Source organism: Hyla sarda, chromosome 2 (genome assembly GCF_029499605.1).
Source record: "Hyla sarda isolate aHylSar1 chromosome 2, aHylSar1.hap1, whole genome shotgun sequence".
Classification (NCBI taxonomy): Eukaryota; Metazoa; Chordata; class Amphibia; order Anura; family Hylidae; genus Hyla; species Hyla sarda.
The window spans coordinates 330,297,483-330,324,300 of record NC_079190.1 but is presented as its reverse complement, the minus strand read 5'-3'; the positions used below and the strand labels follow the sequence as shown (position 1 = coordinate 330,324,300).

Sequence of the window (26,818 nt, the reverse complement as noted above, 5' to 3'; positions counted from 1 at the left end):
CATTTTGTGGTAAGTCCGCTTGTAAAATAAAATACGAGCAGAAAAATGTACAATTGGGGGGGGATTCATCAACATCAGTGTATGGTAGAGCTTTTTTTTTACCCCTTTCTGCTGCGTGTATTTGTCATTTAGCTGTGCAAAATTTACTAAACTTGCACACGGGTCTCTGTGAATCATGTGCAGTAATAGAATACAGCCCATCTCAGCTCTTGAAAAAATATAAGGAAGACTTCTACGTGTGCTCTGATCTGGTGTATATTTGCGCAAAACAATGACACTTGCGTTCTTTTTGTGCCCCCCCCAAAAAAAGACGCAGTTAGTAAATTCGTGTCTACAGGAAAAATGGCTCTACGGTACACCTGAATGGTGACATCTTTAGAAAAAATTCCACCCAAAAAAACGCACAAAAAGAACGCAGGAAATACCCTTGCGCAAGATTTTGCGCAAGAAAATACACCTAAAATTACTCTATATAGATTGATGAATCTCCCCCAATGTGTGAACCCAGCCTTAGGCCTTCTCCTTTGGTAACTGAGAAGATCCTGAACAAGCAGATATGAAGAATTGCAACATGGAGTATATTAATATCACAGTATGTTACAACTAACGCATTGTTTTTATTTAGATAGATTACATACTTATAAAGGATTTGCTACAATAGTGTTAAAAATGTATGTTATGTAAGGCTATGTTCACATCAGTAAATGCCATACGCCATGCATATACATCTGAAGAACCAGCAAGAAAGCATTTGTGTCTACATTTGGTATTCTTTAATACATTGTACATTTTATTTGGAAGATATTAATAGTATATTCTACGTATATGTGCAGCATATAGCACTTTACTGTGAACATACCCATAGAAGTTATGTGAAAGTGTCTTACATTTTGTTCCTAAATATATTAATTGTACCAGGCACACGTCGTCCTCCCCTTCATGTAATCTCCACTATCCTCCACTATTGTTGTTTTGTATGTGGGTGACACATTTGCACAAAGCGCTGTATTTTAGGCAGCACATTACAGATAAGATAAAGGAATCTGAGAGTGACCTTACAGCCGCTGTGATGGGAGCAGTGTGTTTGGGGCAGTATTTAATGAACTCCGACAGATTGTAAGAATCAAGCACCTGCTCACCAAGCAATAAAATAAACGTTACAGGGTAGAATGGAGAGAGCGGCTGAATCACAATTACGTCCTTTATATATCGTGCTGCCTCTCTACTTAATATAGCACAGCTCCCTGCAAAATGTCTAGTGCTACATTTTCCCGGCTCATGCATGGAAATGTCACATCCTGCAATTATTTTTTTCTTGTTCTCCAATAGCAAACTTCTTTTTTTCCGTTCAGGAAGATACCTTGGAATTGGTATGTAACATAAAAATAACCTTTATAGAATATATGAAGAATTGTAGCAGGCATTCAACTTTCTGTGACCTGTATCAGCAAAAGAATATTTTCACAATTCTAAAATAAATGTTTAGTGAACCATCTACATAGAAGTGAAATTATGGGATTGTATTATATATACTGACAGCCAAGAGAAAAATTGCAAACACCCTTCTTTGGTCATAGAAGCTTTATTTGGCAGGTTTCATAACTGTACACGGATCCACAGCACGGATAGAGAAAAGACAGACAGCCCCCTGTGAACAGGGAAGCCGTGATGGCTCCGTTTCGCAGGTTTACCGCTTGGTCAGGCCTATGCCACTGGGCACACGGCACCAGGTAGAAATAAGCTTGGTTGCCATGGGAGACAAGACACCTGAGGATTCGGAGAGGTAATGGGGCAGTGCGCTGTGATCAGTGATGTACTCCGGCTAAGTAGCCTGCTATTGGGCAATCAGCAGTAAGGGGATACACACACAAAAATATGAATTATCACTCATGAGGTTTGCGGAGTGTTCTTACCTATAAAGGAAAAAAAAAGAAAACGCAAAGCAACATGGCATATCAGCAGAACAAGCTAAAGGAACAAATTAGACGAAGACATTATAGTTCATTTCTTTCATCCAGGCCGATCGGTCCCGTGGCCTGTAACTTTGAAATCCATTGCGCCTCTCTCCAGAAGGTAAGTGTGGGAATCCAATCCTGGGGAGGTTTTTTGATGGCTTCGATCCCGAAGCAACGGAGGACCTCTGGTGAACCTCTGTGTGACTCACTTATGTGCATAGTCACTCTTGGGACGCTTTGTCCTAATCTGGTGAGCCGGACATGTTCCCTCAACCTGTGGAAGAGCAGTCTGGTTGTGGATCCAATATAATAAAACCCGCAAGGACAGGTAAGGCAGTACACATACGTACGGTGTACGACATGTGATGAAATCTTTCACAGTGATGTCCTCACTTCCAATGTGGTAATTCTTTCCGGTGTTAAGGAATTTACAGTGATTGCATCTTCCGCATTTATTATTGCCCTCAGGGACGGTTATATTAAGCCAGGTGTCTATTCTAGCAGGCAGTGGTGACCTAAATTTGCTGCGCACTAGTGTGTTTTTAATTGTGGTGCTGCATCTATATTAGATTAAGGGTTTGTTAACAGCAACCTTATTCAAGACGGGGTCTTCTTCAATTAGATGCCAAGGGCGGAAAATCGCTCTCCGAATTTCTGATGCCTGGCTATTGTATTTAAAGGAAAAAGCAAAGCGTCTATTCCTGGGTGGACTGTTCTTTTTTGTTTTTCTGATGAGATCACTTCTAGACACTTGGCTTATTTTTTCAAGAGCAAACTGTTGAATGTCATCTGGGTATCCTCTACTCTTCAGATGCTTACATAATTCATCTGACTGAACTGCAAAATCAGATGGACTACTGGTCACCTTTTTCACATGGAGCAATTGACTTTATGGAATTGCCTCCTTGGAATGGGACGTATGGAATGAATCATGGAGTGGAGGTACAGCAGGGGGGCAGATGGTTTTCTAAAGCCTTTTGTTTCTATTGCACCATCCTTTATTTGGACCACTGTGTCTAGAAGAGTCAATTCTGAGGTGCTATAAACTGATGTGAAAAGCATATTCATCTCATTAGTCTCATTTAAATAGGTGACAAAGCTCAGGAACTCTGTCTCTGTGCCTCTCCTTACTACAAAAACATCGTCCACAAACCGTTTATAGTATTTTATGGACCTCAAAAAAGGGTTGCTGGTATTGTAAATCAGTTTTGCTTCCAAAAACGCCAGATATGTATTAGCGAAAGTGACAATATAGCAGAACAGGAGTTGAGGTTATTTTGGACTACGAAGTCACTCTAATCATATCTAATAAACGTAGAATTTATAAAGAGATCTCTCAGTTCCAAGGTGATGAGGATTTTAAATCCAAATGGGATGAGCTCCATCTACAACACTCCCTAAACGTACTGAGACTAGTGTTGAAAAGAAATTAACAGGAGTACGAGTCAGTAACTGTGGATTTGTGCAAGTGCAAAACAGAACTCCGCAGCCGTCTGGGCCACGTAAAAGCAGATGCTTTTTTCAACAAAAATAGCTGAACAACAAAGGGAAATAAAAGACAGAAAATGGAGCATAGTTCATTAGAGACCGTTTAGACTTCGAGATCGGGAAGGTCTTCATGTGGAAAAACAGGGTGAGAGCGTCTCAGCGCAAGAAGAGAACTCAAAATAAAAACTAAAAAAATTAGCCACGACTACTGGACAACTGAATCATAGTCCAGTTCCTCTGAAGAGACACCAGGACCTAGTCAGAAAAATAAGAGGAAGAGGAAAAAACTAAGCATAAAGAGGAAAACAGTGACTTGGACAGACTAGAGGAACAAGATAACAACATAAGGACTGCATTTCAGTACTAAGCAAGGGACTCAATTATTGCTTAGCCGAAAAATTTCAATTGGACCACTTTTAAAGGGGATTTATATAAAGGAATCCGCAAAATGAACTTGCATAAGTTCTTTGAAACAAAGATGCCATCCAAACAAGCAGTGCTTGAAGGAGAAATGCCAGCCATATTAGAAGACCTTGGGTTCAGTGCCCATTTTGCCAAACCACCCTTTGATACACGGAATTTAGAAGTCTAGAATGCCCTGAGATTGAAAATATGGCATCAGTTGAAGTAGAGGTACCTGCCTTCAAGGGTGGAAATAAATCCTTCTTCTTCTCCTTATCGCAAGTGGCAGTAGCTTGGAACAATTCAGCACTGCAGTTAAAAATTAGAGCACCGATTTATTCTGAACCAAGACCTAACCTCTATCCAAAGAAAAAAGGGCACTGGAGTGGCTAAAAAGCTGTACAGACTTAACAATAAAGAGAGCCGACAAAGGCAGTAGTGTAGTCGTAATGTCCAACAACTGAATGATGAGTGCACATATGTGCTAGTGAAACAGGACCCCACATCTAAAGTGTCCTCTAATCTACAATACTTTTTAAGGCAACAAGTAGAACAGGGTTTGCTTTAAAAAAAAAAAAAAAAGGCAGAAAAGCTCCTTCCATCTAATCCCAACAAACCACAGTGGTAACATCTCCCAAAGATGCACAAATCTCTGCTCAACCCACCCAGTCACCCTTTAGTATCAGGGATGGGGTGGGTGACAGAGTACATTTCACAATATCTGGAGTGGTTATTGCGCCCTTTGTTGAAAGACATACTGTCATATATAAAGGACACTGATGATTTCCTGTCCTGTCTTGAAGACATCGTTTTAGAGGAAGGCGACAGTCTTGGTTCAGTTGACGTCGAATCATTGTATACCAGAATACCCCATGATATGGAAGTAAAAGTGGTGCGTGAGTTCTTGGTAGCTGAAGGAAAGTCTAAAAGCTATTGCAATTTTGTCACTGAAGCTCAGTTTTTTTTGTATAATTTCTTTTTTTTTCAATTCAATGGCAGCTGGTATAAACAGTACAATGGCACTGCTATGGGAACACTAGTATCATGCACTTTTGCCAATATATATCTGGTGTTTTTGGAAGCAAAACTGATTTACAATACCAGCAACCCCTTTTTGAGGTCCATAAAGTGCAATAATGGCTTGTGGATGATGTTTTCGTAATATGGAGAGGCACAGAGACATAGTTCCTGAGCTTTGTCACCTATTTAAATGAGTCTAATGGGATGAATATGCTTTTCACATCAGCGCCATCCAAGTAAACGATGGCGCATTAGAAACAAAAGGCTTTAGAAAACCATCTGCCCCCCCCCTGCTGTACCTCCACTATGATTCATTCCATCCGTCCCATTCCAAGGAGGCAATTCCATATAGTCAATTGCTCCATGTGAAAAAGGTGACCAGTAGTCCATCTGATTTTGCAGTTCAGTCAGATGAATTATGTAAGCATCTGAAGAGTAGAGGATACCCAGATGACATTTTACAGGTTGCTCTCGAAAAATCAAGGCAAAGACCCAGTCTTGAATAAGGTTGCTGTTAACAAACCCTTAATCTCATATAGACGCAGCACCACAATTAAAAACACACTAGTGCGCAGCAAATTTAGGTCACCACTGCCTGCTAGAATGGACACCTGGCTTAATAAAACCGCCCCCGTGGGCAATATTAAATGCGAAAGATGCAATCACTGTAAATTCCTTAACACCGGAAAGAATTACCACATTGGAAGTGAGGACATCACTGTGAAAGAATTCATTACATGTCGTGCACCGTAAGTAGTGTACTGCCTTACCTGTCCTTGCGGGTTTTATTATATTGGATCCACAACCAGACTGCTCTTCCACAGGTTGAGGGAACATGCCCAGCTCACACGATTAGGACAAGGCGTCCCAAGAGTGACTATGCACATAAGTGAGTCACACAGAGGTTCACCAGAGGTCCTCTGTTGCTTTGGGATCGAAGCCATCAAAAAAACCTCCCCCAGGATTAGATTCCCACACTTACCTTCTGAGGAGAGAGGCGCAATGGATTTCAAAGTTACAGGCCACGGGACCGATCGGCCTGGATGAAAGAAATGAACTAAGTGTCTTCTTCTAATTTGATATGCCATGTTGCTTTGCATTTCTTTCTTTTTTCCTTCATAGGTAAGAACACTCCGCAATCCTCATGAGTGATAATTCATATTTTTGTGTATGTATCCCCTTACTGCTGATTGCCCAATAGCAGGCTACTTAGCCGGCGTACATTACTAATCACAACGTATTGCCCATTATCTCTCCGAATCCTCAGGTGTCTTGTCTACCATGGAAACCAAGGATATTTCTACCTGGTGCGGTGTGCACAGTGGCATAGGCGTGACCAAGCGGTAAACCCGCGAAAGGGAGCCGTTGTTACTCCCCTGTTCGCAGGGGGCTGTCTGTCTTATCTCTATCTGTGATGTGGATCCGTGTACAGTTATGAAACCTGCCAAATAAAGCTTCTATGACCAAGGAAGGGAGAGTGCTACCTTTGCAATTTTTCTCTTGGCTGTCTACATATAGTTCTTATTTCAAAATACGAGTGCACTGCCACATGGTCCCAGAGTTTGTGGTCCCTCCAGCTGCACGAGGATTATAGTTAGCCCCAGTGTCGAGTGTGCTTTATATACTATAGTTCCGTATTATATATACTGATTTAAAAGCTGTTCCAGAAAATGCCAGACTCGGCTGATTCCTAAATCCTATATCCTGTCACTGAATCATCATCACTATTAGGCTCTGTGCACGTTGTATTAGGCCATGTTTTAGGCAATTTCCGTGCCAGATTCAGCATTGGAATTCAGCATGGAGATTCTGCTGCACTGTGCACATGGCGGAATTTCCATGCCCAATGTTTACGGCATGGAAATTCCAAATTCCGGGCTCAGCACGTAATTCATTTATGCCGGCGACCACAATTTGCGGAATGTCCAAAAGAGATTCTCCGTACGAACATTCCGTAGTGTGAACATAGCCTTAGGCTAGGTTTCCACACAGGTTTTTTTCTCTGGTGTTTTTGGATAACTGCCACTGCAGTTTTTGAGCCAAAGTCAGAAGTGTATTCAAAACAAATGGGAAATATAAAGAAAGGATTTATACTTCTACTTTCTACAGGATCCACTTCTGACTTTAAAGGGGTACTCCAGGGAAAAATAATTTTTTTCTAATCAACTGGTGCCAGAAAGTTTAACAGATTTGTAAATTACTTCTATAAAAAAAATCTTAATCCTTCCAGTACTTATCAGCTGTTGTATGTCCCAGTGGAAGTTGTTTTCTGCTCCAGAGGAAGTAGTTCTTTTCTGTCTGGCCACAGTGCTCTTTGCTGACACCTCTATCCATGTCAGAAACAGATCAGAGCAGGGGAAGTTTGTTATAGGGATTTGTTCCTTCACTGGACAGTTCCCGATATGGACAGAGGTGTCAGCAGAGAGCACTGTGGTCAGACTGGAAAGAACTACACAACTTTCTCTGTAGTATACAGCAGCTGATAAGTAATGGAAGATTAAAGATTTTTAAATAGATTGATTAAATTGATTTAAAAAAAAAATGGTACCCCTTTGAGTACCCCTTTAACTTAAAAATTGCAGTGCCAGTATTAAAAAAAAAAAAGAAAAAGAAAAAAAAATGCCAGTAAAACCTGTGTGGAAACCTAGTCTTAGGGGTGTTTCACACACACAGTTTTGTTATGCTTTTTAAACGTGGCGTTGCCATTGAATATGCATTTTCCCTACCGTGGCCACTGAGCTATCTGTTAGCTATTTGTTTCTCCCATCTCGTACTTAGACTATGTTCATACAGCGTATTGTCCCTGAGTTCAGCCTTGGATTTCTGTCATGTATTTTACTGTTTCTCTCATGGCTGCAGATCACTCACAGTTAATGGGGCTTATCAGTGGCCAGTGGCTTCCTGAGCAGTAAGTTTGGAATAAGGCACATCACTCATTCTGGCATATTAGGGACAAAGGCTCAAAAATACATGCAGCAATTCACAATGTGCATTGCAGCATGTATTCCAATTGAAAAAAAATGGTGTGTGCATTGCAGATATTTCAACATAATACAGTGTAATGTGCTTCTATTACCTCCGTGCCAATAGCATTACTTCAGTAAATCTCTTCCCCCCACTGCAGCATAGCCATACATCCTGAAGACCATGGGGGAGATTTATCAAAACCTGTCCAGAGGAAATATTGCTGAGTTGCCCATAACAACCAATCAGATCGCTTCTTTCATTTTTTAGAGGCATTTTCAAAAATGAAAGAAGCAATCTGATTGGTGTTATGGGCAACTCAGCAACATTTCCTTTGGACAGGTTTTGATAAATCTCCCCCATGTGACTAGTGGCATATTATTCATGCCTGCATGGAATGCTGGGAAAGGTCAGAGACAACAGTAAAATAAAAGGACTAGCACTACAGCACTTCCATGTGGGTCTCGTGCATTACAAACTGCCACATGGAGGAAACAGAAGCATATTACCCAGTATTATAACTGGTATGGTTTTAATAAGGCTATCCCTTTCAAGCCAAAATTGTATGTGCACTTATAGGGTTAACTATACTTTTGCTTTCTCTTTAACAATTAGAAATGGTGCTTTAGCAAGGGCGGTATTACAAAGAGTAAACATGGAATCAATGAAGAATTTACAATACTTGGCGTAGTGTAAATGACAAACTGTGACACATATCTTGATGGTGCAATGCTCCTGAGATTTCAGCTGGAACACTTGCAAACACAAGAATCTCTGCTGACAACAGATTTGTTCTTTGTAAATGACCGTTACTGAACCTTTCTGAAAAATGTAGATGCTATTTAGTAACAAATTAGTATTCAAGCAAGTGTCAAATTCCGCCATCGTTCACCATACCACATGATCAGGCAGCACTCCAATGACTATTATTCTTTTACAAGTCAGGAACTAATATGTGACTCACAGAACACTAAACAACTGTGCTGTGATGAAATGTGCAAACAATCCTATTACATGGGTATGATTTCTCCTTCGCAGCATATGCATTATAATGAATAGTTCTCTTAAAAAAGAATTCATCTACACAGTTGTATTAAACCATTAAAATAAGGATGATTTAATAAGTAGATTTCTTCTGCTAGGCACAGGCTGCATACAGTAGTAAGAACGCTATGATGCTAATGCATGTGCATTGTGATGAACCTGCTAGCCTGCATATCTAAGCAGTATCTCCTGAGCTTGTGTTCCATCCATGCTTCCCTCTGCTTAGTGTTGTGGCTGCTCGGAAATGCGCTGTCTCCATAGACAGCAATGCATTTCCCAGAGGATTACACTGTAAGTGTGGCTGTAACTGACTTTAAAGGGGTTATCCACCATAAGGTGATTTTAGTACGTACCTGACAGACAGTAATGGACATGCTTAGGAAGGATCTGCGCTTGTCTTGGGGCTGAATGGCTATGTTGTGAGATTACCATAACACTGTGGCTATATATTTCCTGTTGGATTTCGTTCTCAAACTACACATCCCATAGTTCCATGTTTGTAAGTTTGAGGTCACTTTTCTCCCTCCCACACATCAGCTACCCCACCCATGGAAGCACAAATAAGCTGTATTCCATTCGAAAGAACATGAAATGAGATTGTAACAAATCCCATCATGCTGCTGAAAAAAGTGCAGAAACTGACCTATGATGCAGATTTTCAATCTGCAGCCAGTCAATATTTTCAGCAGATTTTCACAACTGATTTCACTTTTTTCACATGGCATGGTGTGAAATCGACAGCCATTTTACATGGCAAGATACCCCAAGGCCTCGTTCACACCGCGGAAAATTTGTAGACTGTCCACCCGGAAAAAACAGGCGGACATTTCACAAATAGCATGTTTCGTTGGCACTTTCTGCCGAAAGAATTGACTTGTCTGGAATTGGGATTTCCACTGTCAGCAGCAAAACAATGGGATTCTGCTGCAATGCAATTTCTGAGCTGAATTTTTCTGGCAGATTCAGCCCGGATATTCTGTTGGGTGAATATACCCTCAGGGCTCATTCACAATATGGAATCTTCACCTATGGAGATATTCCGGGCAGAGATTCCATCCATCCAGAATGCAGAATCCATCAGAGGAGTCTGGTTCTGCAAGCTGCTGCACTGGATTTTTGTAAGGATAACTTTCCCCCATGGTTATTCCATATTGTGAATGGACCATAAGGTTCTTGCATATGCAGGATTTTGGTCTGTATTTATCCAAAACCAGGAGCGAGGCCAAAACACAAAAATAAGTGCAAATCGTTCCTATATAGCTTTCTCTATGTCAGCTCCACTCCAGGTTTGGCTAAAAATAATGACATCCTTTGTCTCTCCAAACTGCATCCCCACACAATCCATGTAATGTCATTTCATTAGAACTCCTCACATGACAGCTTAAGGCTTAGCACAAGGACTTGATAGAAGATCTTTTAAACATTTTACCTCTTGACTGTGAGGCCTTATGGATACCACCTCCTTATGAAATCCTATATAAGGCTATGTTCACACAGTGTTTAGAGACTGTAAAATACCCTTTTTCAAGCATTTTGTCTGGGCTTTTTGGAGCATTTTTACACACATATCAAGTTTTATGGAACATTTCTTGCTTATTTTATTGATGTTTTCAACGCGTTTCATTAACATTGGGTATTTGCTTGCAATTCTTGTGTATTTTCATATTATTCATCACCACAAAATGGCCACATCACATAACTATGTTTCACTTTATTTTATGTCTAATATTTATGGCCGAAAACAAACAAACATGAGATGTACTTTGCATGTTGAGGCATAATACAGCCTCAAAATTCAACCTTAAAAAGCAATGTGTGAACATTGCCTAAGCAGCTCACTAGCACTAAGACTATATTCACACGGTGGAATGTCTGCACTGAAAATTTCAGCTAGGACAGCTCGGAAATGTGGGGTCTCATAGATGGAAATGGATTTCTGTGCAAACCGCACAGAAAGAATAGACATGTTTTATTTTCTGCAGGCGCCGGGATCAGAATTTGGTTCAGGCGCGGAAATTCGGCCATGTGAACAATGGAATAATACATAAATTTAGGTGCACTACTGTGGTAGATGTAGACAGTAACATATGACTAACCCTCAAAATGATGTTAAGTGAGATATTAGCCAGTATATCCTTATATGAAGGACATACCTGAGCCCGCACATCAACGCCAAGGTTTCTCAAGTGGCACAGGCCCTAACACTAAACCTACCTGTGCCATATGGGCAAAACCAGGGGCCAGTGGGCAATTACAGCAGCATTAGGTCTGACTCACAGCCTGATCCCAGTTACTTCCAGCGTGGCTGGGCACACATACAGGGGGAGGAGGGAGGAAGGATATGAGCCCCACCTAAGTTGGCTGATATGTTGCCGGCCTCACAGGTGCACCAAAATGCTGCCTATAATAGTGATTAAGGCTCATTAGATTTGGAGTTTATACACCTCCAAGTATAAGATTTGAACAACAAGAGAAAAACATGGTTTCAAATGGCAGGAAATGCTCAACTCCAAATGCAGTTGTGCCTTTATGCTGGGGGAGCAGATCCTGCACTTGTGGTCCACTGCTAAGGGTGATCCCCAGAATAAAATGCATACAATGGGGGATGCCTGCAGCAGACTACAAGTGCCACAATTAGAGATGAGCGAACTTACAGTAAATTCGATTCATCACAAACTTCTCGGCTCGGCAGTTGATGACTTATCCTGCATTAATGAGTTCAGCTTTCAGGTGCTCCCGTGGGCTGGAAAAGGTGGATACAGTCCTAGGAGACTCTTTCCTAGGACTGTATCCACCTTTTCCAGCCCACCGGAGCACCTGAAAGCTGAACTAATTTATGCAGGAAAAGTCATCAACTGCCGAGCCGAGAAGTTCGCGACAAATCGAATTTACTGTAAGTTCGCTCATCTCTAGCCACAATGGCATCCTACACCCGATGAAAGGTGTGGATGTGTATATAGAATATGTGAATATATAGAATAACACATCCACACTTTTCCTCGGGTGTAGGATGCCATTGTGGCACTTGTAGTCCGCTGCAGGCATCCCCCATTATATGCATTTTATGCTGGGGATCGCCCTTAGCAGCGGACCACAAGTGCAGGATCTGCTCCCCCAGTATAAATGCACAACCGCATTTGGGGTTGAGCATTTCCTGCCATTTGAAACCATGTTTTTCTCTTGTTGTTCAAATCATGTGAACAGTGGAGCAGAATCCCATTGAAATCAATGGGACTCGGAAGAGTTCTGCATGGAAATTCCATTGTGTGAACAAAGCCTTATGCGTTAGGTCAGCTATAAGCAAAGCAAAGATATGGAAAGATTGATGCTGTGATAGGTGCAGTGCTTCTGTGGGAGAAAAGTTTTATACAGGTAGGGTCACATGTAGCATATACACTGCTGTTCTAGCAAAGTCTAAAGTTGTTTATTATTACTCCCAGAGATTTTGCTAGCACAGAAATATGCAGAGTATTTCAAATCTGAAATGATCAGCGTAATATATGCTGCGTATATGCTACATGTGACCGTACCCTGACAGTGTTTTCCAAACTACAACTCCCAGCATGTAGTTTTCTAACAGATACATACGGTGTGACACCGGAAATATGTGACGCTACAGTAGAGCCAGAGGCCTACTTCTTTCACTTAAGTTATAAATGGTGAATTTTAACTTTAATGCTAGAATAACCGCACATAAAAATTCTGCTGCATATACGTCATGTTAAACTCCATTAAGCCATTTTCTTATTGAATTGACTGAATGCTGGTGTAGTCTTTATGGCATGACCACAGAGTATATGCCTCTTGTGGTGCGGAGTGTATACAGAGTAGAGTAGTCCATCAGGCCCCTCTCGTTCTGCCAGCCCACTCCAGAGCGATACATTACAGCTGGCAGGATCCTGCCCCTTCCCTGTGATCAGTTAATTAGCTTGCCATGCTATTATTATGCCGTCAAGCAGAATCTCACCACAATGCGGTGTGCAGGCTGACGAATAGGAAGCTGTTATTAGCCCCAATCTGCTTATAAAACGCTTCACCTAACAGCCCCCCCCCCCCCCCCATCTATACAGCAACTGGGGGACTCACTCTCAAAATAGGGCCAAGAGCCACTGAGCACAGCGTGCTCGTCCACCCTGAGCTAACGCTATTCTTTCTTCCTTCCTGTATAGTTGCTATATATAGGAGCAGAACCTAAAGAATGCAGGCTTAATACTGGAATAGGAAAATGGGAAGATATTAACCTCATCCTAACCAGGCTGATTGTTTTATTACATGACTGAACCAACAGTGGGAAGACTACTGACATCTCCTTTCACACTATGAGCATTCATCCGTTATTAAATGTCTGTTTTCTGTGTAAAAACGGATGTATAATAATGGATGAAATAACGGGTGAATAAATATTCATCTGTTAAGACCCGTTATAACATCCCTCATGTACGGCCGTTTTAAAACCTCTGCCTACAGTCTCCCACAGCCGGGACTACTACTACTCCCATCATGGAACAGACTTCTATCCATGATAGGAGTAGTAGTTCCCCAGCTGCAGGGGTCTTCCGGTTGCCGGGGAGGCTACATTAGTGTATTTACTACAATCCCCATGATGGAACAGACTATGTTCCACGATGGGGGTTGTAGTACAAGGGCTGAAGGATTGATCGCACGAGTCTCACTTCTGAGAACCCCTGCGATTAGAAGTTATTAAACAGGGGAGCAGCGATGTACGATGTATACTGTAGGAATAAAAAAGGAAGGGTAATAGATCAGCTCACCGACTTTTCATGCATGAAGACACCACATATATGATCCAGGAGCACGGATGCAGGGGACCGCACTCCCCCGGTAGTAGCAGAAAGAATGTAGAAGATGGATCCAGCTCCTGGAGCTGGATCCATCTTCTACATTCTTTCTGATATATACTGTACTTTCATTTTTAAATTCCCTGCCAGGAGCACAGAATGGCCGGTACCGAGGAGCCATTCAGTGCCCCCGGCGGGGTTTTCAAATAGAAGAGTTGCGGTGAGGAAAGATATATAGAGTCGCTAGGGGGGGTATATATATGGTCTTCCCAGTGCTTCTATATATCTTGTCCCCCGCAGCGCATTTATAGATGTTCTGCCCACAGCGCATACATATATATATATTGTCCCCCCGCAGCGCATTTATATATTGTCCCCCCCCCGCAGCGCATATATATGTTCCCCCCGCAGCGCTATCATAAGCTCCCAACAGCGCTATGAATGAAAAGTATTCTACAGCAGCGCATCTGGCTCGGGATGCGCTGCTGAAAGAATACTTGTCATAGCGCTGCAGCGGCATCTGTATATAGATGCGCTGCAGGGGTCAGACATATCCATATGCCTGGCCCTCACAGCGCTTCTATAATCAAATGCCTTGGCAGCGCTATGAATAAAAAGTATTCTACAGCAGCACATCTGGCCGGCCAAGAACTACTACTCCCATCAAGGAAACAAGTCTGTTCCATGATGGGAGTAGTAGTAGTCCCTCAGCACTGCAGGAGTCTGCTGATGTCACCTCTTCTGAGCATGCTAAGAAGTAATAACAGATATTATAAACCGAGTGCAAACGGATGACATAAAGGCTCATCCGTTTGCCATAGACTTCAATGTTAAAAATAACGGCCATTAATTTACCCGTTTCTTGTGATGGAAGAAAAATTAGTGCATGTGCCATTTTTTATTCCGTCACAATTAACATCCGGTATTCATGAAAGGCTATAAAGGATAATCAAAAAATCCCATAGACTTGAATTGGGATTTTACACAAACAAACTTCCCGTGCCTAACTGATCTATGCCAAAACCATGAGTCTACCACATAAAAACCAGGGTACATAGATCATAGATATGAAAAAGATTTTTTATTGACATAAATGCATGAAATAGACAATACAAGAATAAACTCATGTAAAATGGTGCTGTGGTGGACACCGACAAGAATTGGGGCTATGCTTGCCAGTACTTAATAAGTAACATATAAAGTGTAGCGGGGTACAATAAACCTGCCTACAACTAGCAGCGTGAATACAGTGCACTACTTCTTTAAAGGGGTATTCCGGTGAAAAACTTCTTTTTTTTTTTTTTAAATCAACTGGTGCCAGAAAGTTAAACAGATTTGTAAATTACTTCTATTAAAAAAATCTTAATCCTTCCTGTACTTATTAGCTGCTGAATACTACAGCAGAAATTCTTTTCTTTTTGAAACCCAGAGCTGTCTGCTGACATCTCTGTCCATTTTAGGAACTGTCCAGAACAGCATATGTTTGCTATGGGGATTTCCTTTTACTCTGGACAGTTCCTAAAATGGACAGATATGTCAGCACTGTGCTCATGATGTCAGCAGACAGCTCTGTGTTCCAAAAAGAAAAAAATTAGCACTGCAGTATTCAGCAGCTAATAAGTACAGGAAGGATTAAGATTTTTTAATAGAAGTAATTTACAAATCTCCAATAGGAAAAAGAAGCAGAGCACTCACCAGACCTTGAATGCAGGTTGACTTTATTGACCGGAACGATCAAAGGCACATCGGGGGGAGGTAGTACAGACAGGGGAGTGTAGCTTAGAGATGCGGGGGTATCCTCTCGTGAGGATACCCCCGCGTCTCTAAGCTACACTCCCCTGTCTGTACTACCTCCCCCTGATGTGCCTTTGATCGTTCCGGTCAATAAAGTCAACCTGCATTCAAGGTCTGGTGAGTGCTCTGCTTCTTTTTCCTATTGGATACCTGTTCACACTGTCTTACAGTGTAGCAGCACCTATATGCACCTCCAGCAGTTGCAAGGGGAGAAGTCAAAAAGGGTCCCATCTTTTCCTGTCCTCAAAATACAGAGAGTGGTGCCGAGCTTGCTCTGTTATATACAATTTACAAATCTGTCTTTCTGGCACAAGTGGATTTAAAGTACCCCTTTAAGAGGAGAAATATAGCAGCATCACAAAGCACCCCGGAAGAAGCCTAGGAGCAAAAACGTTTGGGTGTTGGAGGCCTGCACACTGCACTTGCTGTCACCATTGGTAACCAGTCCGCTATATGTTTACATGTTATGCTTCTTTACCTATGTAAACTCTTGAATTGATTAGCTTGCTCACTTTGTACAATGCACCTTATTTTATAGCTGCTACACTAATGTGACTAATTATAGGTTGGTGTACGTACCCCCTTCTATGCACTTTACTTGTGTTATTGCTATATTTCTCCTCTTAAAAGAAGTAGTGCACTGTATTCACGCTGCTAGTTGTAGGCAGGTTTATTGTACCCCGCTGCACTTTATATGTTACTTATTTAGTACTGGCAAGCATAGCCCCAATTCTTGTCGGTGTCCACCACAGCACCATTTTACATGATTTTATTCTTGTATTGTATATTTCATGCATTTATGTCAATAAAAAATCTTTTTCATATCTATGATCTATGTACGCTTTTTTTAATGTGGTAGACACTTGAAGGGGATTTTGTAGCGGGCGTTTAACATCCGTTTTTAAAGCTTTTCTAACGGACGTTTATAACGGATCTTTTAACAGATGAAAACAGCCTAAGATGCAAGCCAGTAGAGGGCAGCAACATGGAAGTATATTCGGACAATAAAGGATGTACGCTCACAGAAATCCCAGATCTCCTCTTTAATCCTTTTTATTTCATATATTCCTAACTAATATAAAAGGGGTTCAAAAGATGATCACATATCATGTATCTGCAGCGGCTTTATCATGGGTCAGTAGGTATCCATCTGAATAGAAAAGCTATGGGCGGGCATTCCATGCATGGCAGGCGCCATCTCAATCAGTCAGTGCTATGACCGGTCAGACAATCCTACTGAAAACCATGGGAGGCTGCTACTGCATTTCTGGACAGAATTTTTTTTTTTTTTACTGGATTTCACTTGAAAATTCCTTAGTGTGAATAGGCCATACTAGTGGAGAGCTGCATTTCTACTGTGGCAGGGCTGCTGGAATTGAACTCTGCCAGGTGCCCCAAGGGCTCAGTTACACTGTGGACATTCCGATGTCGAATTCTGCCTGCAGCATGCAGCAGAGTCCCATTGTTTTCAATGGGATTCTGCTGCCCTGTTCAGACAGTGGAATTGCAGCAGTGGGATTCCGAAGGTGGAAAGGATGTCTGCTCATAAAATGAACATGTTTATATAGACGGCTATGTCCTTGCAGTCCTACCATTGAAGCACACCATTGAATCTATCACTGGAGATTCAGCCAGCGGAATTCAGCTTGCTGAGTGTCCGTTGTGTATGCATGAATTTCTGCACGGATTTATAGCCTATTCACTTCAATGGAATTCCTGCAACTGAAATTCTGCAGCAGAAATTCTGCTGTGTGAATGGGAGAGCGGAGTCCAATTGAAGTGTATTGGCTATAAATTCATTCAGAATTCAGTGCAGAAATATAACTAGCTAATAATCAGGGTTGGTCTTCGTAAGAAAAACAAGACAAGCGTTTTAAAGTGGAAACCCAGATACAATGATCACCCAACATGTCAAAGGGACAAAAGAAATGATAACATGATTGAAGTCTATAATCACAAACTGTCAGTGCTCTCCCACAATAAATAATCTCTATATAACACTTAAACCCCAAGGCACTGATCAGAGATTTCTGCTACTGAAAATCTGACACAGCATTCTAATTAAAGGACCTGTCAAACCAATGGCAGCCTGCATAATGTCAGATTTAGCCATAGTAGCAAAGGGGCTGAGCGCTCTATAGATGTATTTTCTTCTAGAAATCACTGGAGGTCTGAGATTTGTACCAATGACATATAAGAAAAGCTGTTGACAATTGACTGGATTTCCCCTTTAAATATAAAAAAGAAATATTCAAATAAAACTTAGGTTTCCCATTGTAATAAATCAGTAGTAAGAGGCAATCTGGCAGTCTTGTGTACAGTATATATGACTATACAGAGTATACAATGGAGGCATGTCAGACATGTAAGTCAGTAAATTTTAAAACGTCATTAAAAAATGCAGACATGTCAAAAGATTTGATTGGTCAGGGTCTTGAAATCCCCAGTGATCTCTAGACATAGTTGGGAGAAGGGCACATCAGGGCGCTTCACTCCCCAGATCTGAGCTCACGTTGTCACTTTGTATGTGACAGGCTCCTGAAATACGCGCTAGGCCAGGTAGTGAAGTGTGCTGCTGTGACCGATCAAAACTTTTGGCTTGTCTGTGTGACATGGAAATTATTATTTGTTTTAATGAAAGTAACACTTCAACCCATTATTGCCGTCTGTAGGTGAATTCGGTGATATAGGAATAATTAAAGGGGTTATCCACCATTAGGTGATTTTAGTAGGTACCTGGCAGGCAGTAATGGACATGCTTAGGAAGGATCTGTGCTTGCCTTGGGGCTAAATGGCTATGTTGTGAGATTACCTAAAGACTGTGGTTAGCTTTTTGTGAACTGGTGGTTAGCTTTTTGTGAACTTTGACTACAAATCCCAGAATTCCATTTCCTCCCTCCTACACATCAGCATCCCCACCCATTGAAACATAAATGATCTGCATCCATTCAAAAGACCTGTGGTTTTCAATCAGGGTGCCTACAGCTGTTGCATTAATTGCAGATTGATATCTCTCCCACCAAGCGATCCCTCCATCCATTGAAGCAGACAGGCTCCCTGTCATCAGCTGACTAGTGAGTCAGTCATTTTGAGACAACAGTCATTTGCTATGCTGTTAAAAATAAATATTCGGGTGAAAATCACAAAAGAATTGTGAGGAAACCATCACACACGTACAGACACTATATTATGAAAAACACTAACTCTACAGCCCCTGAAGAATAGTCAAATAAAAGAAAAAGGAATACCCCTTTAAGGGGCTTTTCCATCCTTAGTTTTGTCCTATACATGGACACTTCTATTCAACTACTGTGCATGCAGAATAGCCTTGTTACTGTGATCAAAAAAAAAAACACTTACCCATAAAATTCACATGTTTGGTTGCCAAGAAGTATTGAAACAGTGCTTCCAGCTCCCAGATTGTGTCCAGTGATAGTGATCATCGTTCCTCCAGACTCTGGACCACGAGATGGGCTAATGTGAGACACAGCTGGATTCTAGAGATGAAACAAATGAGTGCGTTGATAAACATTTGTGCATAGCACCACAGTGTTATTCTTCAGTCCATATAGTGCTCTTAGATAACATTTAAGGGATTCATCCTGCTTTCATGTTGCCTGTGCCAAGTACTAAGAAAAGGAGCCAAGAGCTTACCAAAGGTACAAATTCTTTTTATTGCACCTTTTTATAAAACTTAATGCTTTTGCTATCCTGGCAAAAATCTCTTATAGCATAGGAGGTTAGCAGCCAGACAACACTGACAAAAAGAGTAAGAAAGCAGAGCCAATAAATAAGCAGAATATAAGAATAGGTTACGGATAAACAGACAACTTAATAGATGATAGCCAAGGGCATAGGCAGATTCATAAACGGCTGATAAAAAAATATACAGCTATTTGCAGCCCTACATGTAGATTGTTTCAAGTATTTGCAATTATTCTATTTTCAGATACTTCTTCTAGCCCACAGCAATAACCTGCAGTGAGCAGACAATGGAATGGCTGGAATAAGGGGTATTATGTCTCTCATGCAAAGCAATAATGATAAACGTAGATAGGAAAATGTAAAGATATTTGGGGCACTGTGGAGATACTGCCTCTAGAATGTGTCATGTTGTTCGCTGCTGAGCAGGGAGATGGAGCAATATGCCGAGGTCTCAGAAAGGTTGTTACAGGTCCAGGGTCCCATAAATCAGAAATAATGAGTGAAATTGTGTCTTGTGGGTCCAAGTATGCAGTGGTTGAATCTATTATATTGTTGGCAGATACACATGATCCTGGGAGAGTGGGATGTCTGAATACCTGGCTTAGATGCTGCAGATATGTTGCACTGGTTTTCTAACAGAAGCTTTCCTAAATTAAGAGCTATGTATCAGCTTGAATCTGGGCAACCTTAATTTCATGTCCCCAGAACCTTGACCATGTGACCTTCATTCAGATGTTATTCTGCAATACAAAATGTGCTATCTGATTTAGTGAGATAAAACCTTCTCTATTCTTCTAAAGCCACTTTCAATAACATCACATTATTATCCTATTGTGGGGGTAAAACAAGCCAACAGTGCAGTAGTCAAGGTCACCTATATCTAAGGAAAACAGTGGAAGAGTTTTTATTGGAAAATGCTGACAAAAACAAATCCTGTATTTGTGAGTTAATTGTAGGGTAATTGGCTTCCTATAGAATCGACCCTAGCGTGCCAGACCCAGACTGGAGGCCCCTTGAACACAAGGTCACAAGTCAGTGTAGCTTGTACAGTACTACAAGAGTAGCTTAACATGAAGTAGAATATGAAAAATAAGTCTAAATTCGAGTAAATGAGTAAATAAATTGTCAGTACGATTGCTTTATGTAGCATCTGAAGTCAACAATTTGTAAATCGTTGTTGAAGTCAACAATATGTCAAATCACTGTTCTGTATAGGTTTAAAAATACCTGACTTTTATGAATATGAATAGTTTGATCAGACCTTAAATGTCCAGTATGAACAAGCAGGAAAATATATTGGATTAATGGTATGTAGTACCTGTCAAATCCTACAAAAAAATGAATATGTCACTCAGTACCTAATCCTAACCGTGTACACCTCATTTGTATGCCTCTATCACCTTTATTTATTATAAAAATACCTTTTCATTAGATCGCAGTGTTAAAAAATCCTCTCAGTGGAAGGGGGCGTGTCCCTCCCTTGTGGTGGTGAGAGGTGATTGGTGCATCTGCTCATGCAGCCTTGTCCATGAGTCATCTCTTGTCAATTACTCATGGACAAGCCTGATGCTGCTGCAGGACTAGTTAGTGTTCCAGAAGGTTTGGGGACCCCTAGTGGTGGGATTTTCAGAAGCAGTTTTCTTTATTAAATATAAAAAAAAATAAAAAAAATTAAACAACCATATTACAAAAGGTCTTTAATTTACATCAGTAAACACATAAGTTTTTGGATCTGACAGTGCCCATTTAAGTAAAACCAGAAAAGTGATTAAACAAAACACTATAGACTTACAACTAACAACTGGCTACAGCAATTATTTAATGCAGCAAAAATGTTTTGGGTGGTTTCACACAGAACAGTTCTTGGGAAAAATATATTTTTGAGCTAAAGTCAGAAGTGCATTCAACAAGAAAGTGAAGCATGATGCCACATTTACACAATGTATATTGGGTTCCTTGAGAAAAGAAAAAAAATCCAAAAAGTCTGAAAAAATTTACCAAATGGCTTCTGTTCTGTTATTCAGTATATGATAAAAATTATTGTGTGGGAGCATAGCATTGGTCCACCCTTAATATTTGCCATTTCTTCTGAATCTACTTCTGGCTTTGAATAAAAAAAAAAAAAAAAATGCATAAAAACCTAAGTGATTTTATTTGGAATTTGAGTAGTGTAGTGGAAGAAGGATATTGGTACATTCAATATTTATAGGCCAATGTAAGCACAATAAATACCGAGTTTCTGTCACAATAATGAGTACACTGCTTGGAGAAATGGTAAATGGACATCACAGTTAAAGATAAAGAAGGGAAGATGGTAGAAAACTGGTAGTCAATTCTGTCTACTGATAAAATCAGCTATTTGTTCAAGTAGCCCTATCGGTTTTCCTCAGTAGATGGCAGAGCCCTTCATCTAGTATTGAAGTAGAATTATCTGGCCGCTTTCACATGGCAGTATTTGGGCCAGTATTTTGTATCAGTAATTTTAGTCAACTTACACAGAGAAATGTTTGAGAGATGGATCTTTTTCATGTTGTAGACCCACTTCTGGTTTTGGCTAATATATACTGACAGAAACTCTGACCGGAATACTGCTGTGTGAATGTAGCCTTTGACCATGCACAATGTGGCTACTTATACAAAACTATCATGGCTGCAATGAAATCATTGTCTGTTAACTTAGGGTTCAAATTTTCTGTTTTAAAGCTAAAATTGAAAATAGGTCATACATAGAGAGTTCCTATTAGGAAATACTAAGGCTATGTTCACACTGTGGAATGTCTACACGTAAAATCTCTGTGCGGACATTTCACCGACAGCGGAGCAGGCAGAACATGCTGGTGCTAGGACTGCTTGTAAATCATCTTTTAGATGGCAATGCATTTCCTTATGGACTCTGCAGAAAGATTAGACATGACTATTCTTTCTGCAGATGCCAGAATCTGAATTTCCACGCCAGAAATTCTGCCAAGTGAACAGTGTAGCAGAATCCAATTGAAGTCAATGGTACTCTGCGGCAGCGAAATATCTGTGCAAAATTCTTCTGCGTAATTTGGCATGGAAGTTTCGTCGTGTGACCATGGACTAACAGTTCTGCTCTTTTTAACCTCTTAATGACGCCAGGCGTATGCATACGCCCTGCATCCCGAGTCTTTAAGGACGTGGGGCGTATGCATACGCCCGTGGGAATTCCGGTCCCCGCCGGTCATTCAACAGGCATCCTGGCACATCGCCTAGGGTCGGCCTCATGTCGGCGATCGCAGAAAACGCAAGTCAATTTAGACATGCGATTTTCTGCTATTCAGGGCTGATTGAGTCTCTGGTGACCCGGTCACCCGGAAAAATGGGATGATCGGAGCTGTCAGGGACAGCCCCGATCATCCTGAGGGCTAGGAGTGAGGTTGCAGTGCTGCGATCTCCTCCTATCCCCTGCCATTGGTCAGAACTGATTCTGACCAATGGCAGGGCAGCACAGTGGGTTGCCATGGCAACCCCCATTCTGCCCACCCCTGGATGTTGAGGGGAAGATGGAGAGAAGATGGAGGCCATTACCTGGAGGAGAAGATGCCTGGGGAGCCACGATCGTCGCTGGAGACTGCTGGATCCTGGCTCAGGTAGGGAAACTACGGTGGGGGGGGGGGGGGGGTGGGAATGAAAGTGAAAGTAATGTGATCTTTACTGTGGCAACCACTAGGAAGGCCAAACTGCCAAAGGCTGTCTGGGCATGCTGGGAGTTGTAGTTTTGCAACATCTGGAGGGTCACAGTTTGGAGACCACTGTTAGAGCGGTGTCCAAATGGTAGCCCTCCAGATGTTGCCAGACTACAACTCTCAGCATGCCTAGACTGCCCAGGCATGCTGGGAGTTGTAGTTCTGTAACATCTGTCCCTTCAGATTTAGTAATTTTCATGAAATTTTTAAAATTTGCTGCTCTACTTTGAAGCCCTCTAATTTTTTCAAAAAGCAAAAATATGTCCATTTTATGATGCCAACATAAAGTGGACATATTGTATTTGTGAATAAAAATAAAATGTATTTTGAATATCCATTTTCCTTACAAGTAGAGAGCTTCAAAGTTAGAAAAATGCTAAATTTTCAAAATTTTCATGAAATTTGGGGATTTTTCACCAAAAAAGGATGCAAGTAACGCCGAAAATTTACCACCAAAATAAAGTAGAATATGTCCCGAAAAAACGATCTCAGAATCAGAATATTCGGTAAAAGCGTTTTCGCGTTATTAATTCATAAAGCGACGGCGGTCAGAATTGCGAAAAAGGGCTCAGTCCTTAAGGTGAAAAAGGGCTGTGTCCTTAAGGGGTTAAAATCAGTGTGTAATGTAAGAATTTCTTGGCAGTGCATGAGTATGACAGGGACAGTCACCTGAGATGCAGAAATGGATATAAAACAAGGTCACCATGAGCAAGAGGCATTTTTGTCTTGAGAGAGCGTCAGGCTATGGAATCATAAAACGTCATTAATTAGCATGGAGAATAATGGCGTCTTTTATGTGAACGTCACCATTAATAGGATTAACTCCTTTCAGGCTCCTCATTCTGCCTATCTGTACTTTCCAGGCTACTTTTGTTAAATGACATCATAAAGTACCTAGTGACAGTTATGGCTTGTTACATGATTAAGGGGAGCCTTGTGCAGTTGAGCCGTAGAAAGCATAGCATTGATTTTTCAGGAAAAATGTGTCATTTTATCATGAGCTTGAGCAAACCTATAATTTGCTGCAAGGGAAGACTAGGCGTGGCGAATTGGAGAAGAGAGCCGCTGCTTCCATCAATGCTATTAGCTGTGCGCTAACAAAGTAAATTACAGGCAAACAGTGAGAACAGACATGGCTTAAAGCTGGCAAACCCAGTGAATAGAAGACAGCATTCTCCCTGATATTTTTAGAAAACTTTCATTTAGCTTGTTCGTACTCATTTCCACTCAAATATTTTGCTTCCTAAAAGTGAATTTACTAATACAGGTTCCAATATGAGAATATATTTAGAAATATGTAAATATAATGCAGACATTGGTAATGCTTATTAAGCATTGAGAAAGCTGCAGATTCCTTGTCCATTTTCTGCAGCATTACAAGTTATGCACATACAGTGTATCTGATTTGGAAGCTTGCAGTACTCCACCATACCTATAGATGTCCCTGTATTTCTCCATGACTAACACTAATAAATATTTATAGAGGTTATTAATAGTTTGATGAAGTAACAGGCAAGCCACATCTTTGAGTTCACTTCCATTACCAAATGGGGAAAACCAGTCCGCCAAAGGACAAATGATCAACATCATCTCAGTTTTATATTGACGCAGTTCGTAGCATGAGTGGTACAGCTAACAAAAGGGTTAGACAAGAAGCACCTTTATAGGAACACCGAGATAGATATGCTATATATGTTTGCTACTCACCACAAAGCTATACTGTTGCAAAGACCGGGCCATGAACTCTGGTTTACATTCTCCAATACAGAGAAGCACTGGACCTGAGCTTGATGCAGGAGGCGTCGGGCCCATTTCACATACAATTCTAGAAGAATAGAACAGTGCAGATACATCAGTACATGACATTTAAGGGCATTCAAGGCTGTACTCACAACATTAGCATTTATTTTATGTTATGCACCCGTATGGTTTTACCATTCCATTTCCACATGACCTGTCTTTCTTTCAGGCTTTGCACGCTTAAACTATGTCCCCTGTTCTGGCATATAACATGCCCCCCACTGTTCCCCATCACCCTTCTCAGCCTCCCTCCAACTGATTGCCTCTTTTTCCTATTAGAACCCTCCAGAGATCTGCATTAAGCTCACAGATTGCCAGATGGAAACCCCTGGATTCACACCAATAGAAATAACAGCAGCTCACAAAACCTTAACCCTTCTGTCATTTTACACTGCAGTGCATCTAGAATGCCTCACTGAAAGCACTGCAGACTCAAAGCTTAAGTCTCTATGGGAAACAGTCTCTAAGCATAAATATAGAGGTGCTTCGCAGCCCAGATGGAGTCAGGCTCTGTCAGCCATGACAGATGAGAAAAAGTGCTGTGTGATCCCCAATTGTGTTCTAATACAAAAGTGGGAGCACTCGATCATCCTGACATCTGCACTTGTAAGCCCCGGTCCGGCTGTTCTTTTCTATGTCTGAGTGCTCTGCAGTAGGCAGACTTTTCACACTGTACAAAGACAGGTGCAAATAAGAAATGCTTTAATCTTTCCAAATGTATCAAGCTATAAAGTCAATAGTTAAAATGAGACAACCATAACGGCAAATCAGAAGTCATTTGTGGAATATTTCCTGGGAATCAATGACTTGCATGGAATTATTGAGTGCAAAGCAACAAAGCCCTTGCATAGTTCTGGTTCTTGTGTCAATTTACTCCTAGACTTTACATTGCATTTTGTGCCATTAGTATTCTACACTGCTGCCCAAGAAATAAGCCATTATCTACAGTATATAAAACATGCAGGTCCCTGTGTATGAAATGGCTGGCAGGATTATGTGACATAAGGGAGGTTAAAGAGAATCAGTCGCCAAGGATGAATTAAATAATGCACAAACACGCTGATCAGCCACAACATTAAAACAACATATTTATATATATACAAGCATAATATTGTGCATGGTTTCTTAATTTATGCCATTAAAACAGTTTTGAGCTGTTAAGACTCCAGAAGACCTCTAAAGGGGTCCAGTGGGTTAAGCTGTTAAGTGGGGCCTCTATGGATCACACTTGTTTTCGAGCCTATCGTCCAAATGCTCAATAAGATCCTTCTTTTATTCTATCGCTCCCTTTCTATTTGCTGGATATAACATGCAGAACAGACCAGGCCAGTAAGTTAGTGGCCAAGCCTTGACTTATGAAAGGTGTCAGTGTTGGAGCTGTGAGGGCCTATTTTCATAAAATGTTGTTTTCAGTAGTCCTGGATGAACCTCTTATACATGAGCCATTGAGGTTCTTAAGACAGTAAGTGAAAGGTTTTATTATTTTAATAAGCCATTTATTTGTAACATTTTTCTTCTGTTCCTATGCAGTACAATGTGGACACCTATTTCAGTTATAATGCAGCCCATTTTGATAAGCTACTCCGAGTATGGCTTTTCTACACCCATCATAGAGCAGGCTAGAAATAGATTGAAGTAACCATTATGGCACACACATGTTCATCTCGGAGGCCATCCATTCTCCGCCTACCACTCTATCTTTCCTTTTTTGTTTGACATTTTACTTTGTGCAATAAATGAATTATTGCCGGTCTAAGCTTTACCTGCCATTATCAGATTGCCAGAGCTCAGGAAAGATTCCCTGCTTACTTGCTTACAATATCAATTTATGGAAACAAAGGGAACACGCAAACTTATACTTTTTCATTTGCAAAGGTTAGACTGGTATATCAGCTTTTCCCAGTATGGAGTACTTCAGGGATTTATTACTAACCGGTAATGCTTCATAATCAGTGATCCACCTATGATGTCGCTCCTATAGAAATCTGGCATTGTAGTACCAAATCCCTTTGTATGGCTCATAGCAAGTGAATGGAAGATGGTGACTGAGACCTATCACTAGATGTTGGACTCCCAAGTACTCCTTTTATCTTTAACAATGCACAGACATGAACGAATAAGCAAGAAGTAGAGGGAGATT

At 41.0% G+C, this 26,818-nt stretch overlaps 1 protein-coding gene across 3 annotated transcripts in view; it reads right to left on the bottom strand.

Annotated features, from left to right (window-relative positions):
- Positions 1 to 26,818, bottom strand: part of PLXNA2 (plexin A2) — a 325,654-nt gene that overhangs the window by 58,314 nt on the left and 240,522 nt on the right. For all 3 annotated transcript variants that reach the window (XM_056557949.1, XM_056557950.1, XM_056557951.1), the window contains 2 exons: positions 24,586 to 24,703; positions 18,827 to 18,963 (listed from right to left, as the gene is read on the bottom strand). In XM_056557949.1, the coding sequence (XP_056413924.1) occupies positions 18,827 to 18,963; positions 24,586 to 24,703 (255 nt within the window). The remainder of the gene's footprint in view (positions 1 to 18,826; positions 18,964 to 24,585; positions 24,704 to 26,818) is intronic.